This window comes from Antrostomus carolinensis, unplaced genomic scaffold (genome assembly GCF_000700745.2).
Source record: "Antrostomus carolinensis isolate BGI_N321 unplaced genomic scaffold, ASM70074v2 scaffold41192, whole genome shotgun sequence".
NCBI classification, from domain to species: domain Eukaryota; kingdom Metazoa; phylum Chordata; class Aves; order Caprimulgiformes; family Caprimulgidae; genus Antrostomus; species Antrostomus carolinensis.
The window spans coordinates 1-4,370 of record NW_010298452.1 but is presented as its reverse complement, the minus strand read 5'-3'; the positions used below and the strand labels follow the sequence as shown (position 1 = coordinate 4,370).

At 57.7% G+C, this 4,370-nt stretch overlaps 1 protein-coding gene across 1 annotated transcript; it reads left to right on the top strand.

Moving 5' to 3' along the window:
• The first annotated feature begins 361 nt into the window (after window positions 1–361).
• Window positions 362–3,835, top strand: LOC104520686 (annexin A6). Its single transcript, XM_010162438.2, has 11 exons — window positions 362–449; window positions 739–833; window positions 947–1,060; window positions 1,146–1,236; window positions 1,336–1,415; window positions 1,492–1,548; window positions 1,730–1,823; window positions 1,907–2,002; window positions 2,250–2,308; window positions 3,056–3,178; window positions 3,773–3,835. Exons 1-11 carry the CDS (start codon window positions 437–439, stop codon window positions 3,833–3,835), a joined length of 885 nt encoding a protein of 294 aa, XP_010160740.1. The 5' UTR covers window positions 362–436.
• The last annotated feature ends 535 nt before the right edge of the window (window positions 3,836–4,370 follow it).

The following is a 4,370-nucleotide window of genomic DNA, read 5'->3' as shown; positions in this document are numbered from 1 at the left end:
CCCAAATGTGCTCAAGAAACCTCCCTTCAAACCACCAGCTCTTGCTGGCATGGCAGGGAGGGTTGTATCCACCTTAAACACAGGGCACAAGCAGCAGAGAGCGATGCCAGCGAGATAGGAGAGGGAAGGCTGTGTGCTCCAGTGACCCAGCAACGCAAACAATTTGCACAGCGGGGAGAGCAAACAGGAAAGGAAACAACGGAGGAGAAGAACAAGTGTTTATGTTTGAGGCTGAGCTTTGCCGTCAGGCAGCCCGAGCAGGAGGAGATTTCACCCTAGTCCTGCTCAGCTTCAACCTCTCCTTCCCTCCATCCCACTGGGGACTGCTCCTTCCCCTTTCACCTTCTTACCTCCTCTCCTCTAGGTCTACAGGGGGTCAGTGAAGGATTTCCCAGGCTTTGATGCCAGCCAGGATGCAGAGGCCTTGTACAATGCCATGAAGGGATTTGGTATGGATGCTCCTCTGGACTGTCACCCCGTGGCCACCCTGATGTCCCCTATTCCTTTGATTGACCCTTGCATGGCTGGGCATCCTGCATTGCCTCCCCTCTCAGCTGTCTGTCTGCTTTAGTAGCGTGCCAGGACCTCTCCTGGCTCCCCTCTCCTCCCTGGAGCCAGCTCAGCTCCCTCCTCCTGGCCCAGCTTTGGGGATGGCAGGATGGCTATGATGAGCCCAACTGTGTGTGGGGGGTGAGACCCAGCCATGGGGTTAAATGTCACTCCTGGCTGTCCTCTCAGGCAGTGACAAGGAGGCCATCCTCGACCTCATCACGTCCAGAAGCAACAAGCAGCGAGTGGAGATCTGTCAAGCCTACAAGTCCCAATATGGGAAGGTAATGGCAGAAACCCTCCCTGGTCCATGTCCTGGGGACCTGCTGCTCCCTGGACCCACTCAGAGATGCTGTGGAGCAAAGGGTCTCCCAGCCCCTTTCTCCCCCTCCACCAGGACCTCATCGCAGACCTCAAGTACGAGCTGACAGGGAAGTTTGAGCGGTTGATCGTGAGCCTGATGCGGCCCCCAGCTTACAGTGATGCCAAGGAGATCAAAGATGCCGTTGCGGTAAGGGGTGGGCAGCCCCCCCAGAGCCCCTGTGAGGACACCCTGGCTGGTTCTGCTGCTCATGGGGCTGCGTCTCTGCCCACAGGGCATCGGCACAGATGAGAAGTGCCTCATTGAGATCCTCGCCTCCCGCACCAACCAGGAGATCCATGACCTGGTGGCTGCCTACAAAGATGGTGAGGGGTGGGGAAGGGCAGGGGTTGCCCTGTGTCCCCTTGGGGCAGAGGTTGAGGAGATCCAGCTCTCCAGGCCCTGACCTCTCCCTCTTCCACCAGCCTATGAGAGAGACCTGGAGGCTGACATCGTTGGAGACACATCAGGCCACTTCAAGAAGATGCTCGTCGTTTTGCTTCAGGTATGTCCATCTGTCCAACGTCTGTAGGTGGTGGATGCCTGCACCCAGCAGGGCTGAGCCCATCTCTGTCCCACAGGGCACCAGGGAGGAGGATGATGTGGTGAGCGAGGACCTGGTGGAGCAGGATGCCAAGGTGAGGCTCGGCTCGTTGCTGGGATGGGTGGCATCTGGGCAAGGATGGTGCTGGTGGCACTGGGACCACCCAGACTTAGGCCTGCCAAAGGCGGGTGGGTGCCAAGGGTGCCCATGCTTGGGCAGAGCCCCACATGAGCAGCACCCTGACTTGGGCTCTGCCACCTTCCCTGTCCCACAAGGACCTGCTGGAAGCTGGTGAGCTGAAATGGGGCACAGACGAGGCCCAGTTCATCTACATCCTTGGCCGGAGAAGCAAGCAGCACCTCCGCCTGGGTGAGCATCTCCTGCGAGCTTGGGGTTGGGCTTGAAGGTATCTTGGCAGCTTTTCCAGGCATCTCCTTGCTCTCATCCCACAGTCTTTGATGAGTACCTGAAGATTTCTGGGAAGCCGATTGAGAGAAGCATCCGGGGAGAGCTCTCTGGTGACTTTGAGAAGCTGATGCTGGCCGTGGGTAAGTCAGCCCCTGCGTGGGGAGTGCTGTGAAAACACGCCACTGGCTCTGCCAGGGTGGGAGGGCTCAGTGCAGAGCCAGTGGGGTTGGGGTCATGGCTGTACCCGGGTTCAGGGAGCTCAGGGAGGCTCCCTCAGGGTGGGTGGGAATGCTGAACGTGGTCCCAAGGAGCACACGTGCTCAGAGGCTGGGGACACTGGTGAAGGCGGGTGCCAGCATCCCTCACCACACCTCAATTTCCCCACAGTGAAGTGTGTCAGAAGCACAGCGGAGTATTTTGCTGAAAGGCTCTACAAGGCCATGAAGGTGAGTGGATCACTTCTTCATGGAGTCCCCCACCACGTTGCAGGGAACTGGCCAGAGGAGGGGTCCCCTTGCCACGGGGTGCTGCTGGAGGGAAGGGTGACACAGGTCCATGAAGACAAGACCTATGTGACCTGGGGTCTCTGCTCTTCCCTTCAAACGAGTTATTGCTTCAGACTTGGGGCTGGGTAGAAATGGACCAGTTAGAACGAGTCCAGAGGAGGGCACAAGGGTGATCTGAGGGCTGGAGCAGCTCTGCTGTGAGGACAGGCTGAGAGAGTTGGGGCTGTTCAGCCTGGAGAAGAGAAGGCTCCAGGGAGATCTTATAGTGGCCTCCCAGTACCTGAAGGGGCTCCAGGAAGGGTGAGGAGAGACTTCTGACAAGTGCAGGGAGTGACAGAACAAGGGGTGATGGCTTCAAACTGGAAGAGGGGAGATTGAGATGAGATCTGAGGAAGAAATTCTTTCCTGTGAGGGTGGTGAGACACTGGAACAGGTTGCCCAGAGAAGCTGTGGCTGCTCCTCCCTGGAAGTGTTCAAGGCCAGGCTGGATGAGGCTTTGAGCAACCTGGTCTAGTGGAAGGTGTCCCTGCTGCTGGCAGGGGGGTTGGAACTGGATGAGTTTTAACGTCCCTTCCAAACCAAACCAGGCTGTGATTGTATGAAACCTGATAGAGGGTCCCAAACATGATGGGCTGAGTGGGGTTGCTTGGCCATCCCAGGCTTGATGCAGGGGCTCTTCCATTGCAGGGCCTGGGCACAAGAGACAACACACTGATCCGCATCATGGTGTCCCGCAGCGAGATCGACATGCTGGACATCCGGGAGGTGTTCAGGACCAAGTATGAGAAATCTCTCTACAACATGATAAAGGTAAGTACTGGGGGTTCCCAGTTACCTTCCAGGTGATGCCAGTGCCCATGGGAGGTCTGAGCCCCCTCCCCAGCCCTGCTGTGCTGGGTGTCCATCTCTGAGGACAAGGCTCAGGGAGACCCCTCTCCATCTGCCCATCCCATGGCACTGCCTTGACCATCCTGGACAGGCCGAGAGAGTTGGGGCTGTTCAGCCTGGAGAAGAGAAGGCTCCAGGGAGATCTTATAGAGGCCTCCCAGTACCTGAAGGAGGGACTTTTCATAAGGGCAGTTAATGACAAAACAAGGGGAAATGGGTTTAAGCTGGAAGAGGGGAGGTTTAGATTAGACATTAGGAAGAAGTTCTTCACTGTGAGGGTGGTCAGACACTGGAACAGGTTGCCCAGAGAAGCTGTGGCTGCTCCTCCCTGGAAGTGTTGAAGGCCAGGCTGGATGAGGCTTTGAGCAACCTGGTCTAGTGGAAGGTGTCCCTGCTGATGGCAGGGGGGTTGGAACTGGATGAGCTTTAAGGTCCCTTCCAACCCAAACCATTCCATGATACTATGATTCTATGATTCCTTGCCACGTGGTTCTCCATCTCCACCTGTCTTTCCAGGAGGACACCTCTGGGGAGTACAAGAAGGCCTTGCTGAAGCTGTGTGGAGGAGACGATGAGTAAGACTGCTCATCACCCCCTCTTTCTCCCTTTTCATCCCCTTGGTGCTGGGTACAAACCTCCAGGTCAGAGCCTGGTGGAGCACCTGGACCAGCAGCACCTGCAGCAACAGTGGATCATTATGGGGGGGCCCTGTGGCCCCTCCACATGGCCAACCAAGATGCCATGGTCCCTTCTTGGCATGTGGCAGCCCCACAGGGTAGAGACAAAGTAAAGACCAGGGTAAAGACCCCTGGAGAGAGGATGCACTGATGGAGGCGGTTGGGATTTACCACCCTCTTCCCCCCATTCCCACCCGGCTCCTGCCCCTGTGCCCAGCACCCTGGGTACAAAACAGCCCTGGTCAAGGGGCAGAATGTGGTGCAGGGGTGGCTGCTGGCAGGGCACAGGGTCCCCACGGCTCACTGTCCCCTGTCCTTGCCCTCCCGTTGCAGTGCTGCAGGTGAGTTCTTCCCCGAGGCGGCGCAGGTGGCCTATCGGATGTGGGAGCTTAGTGCGGTGGCCAAAGTAGAGGTCAGCACCCCCCCCAGTCCCCCCC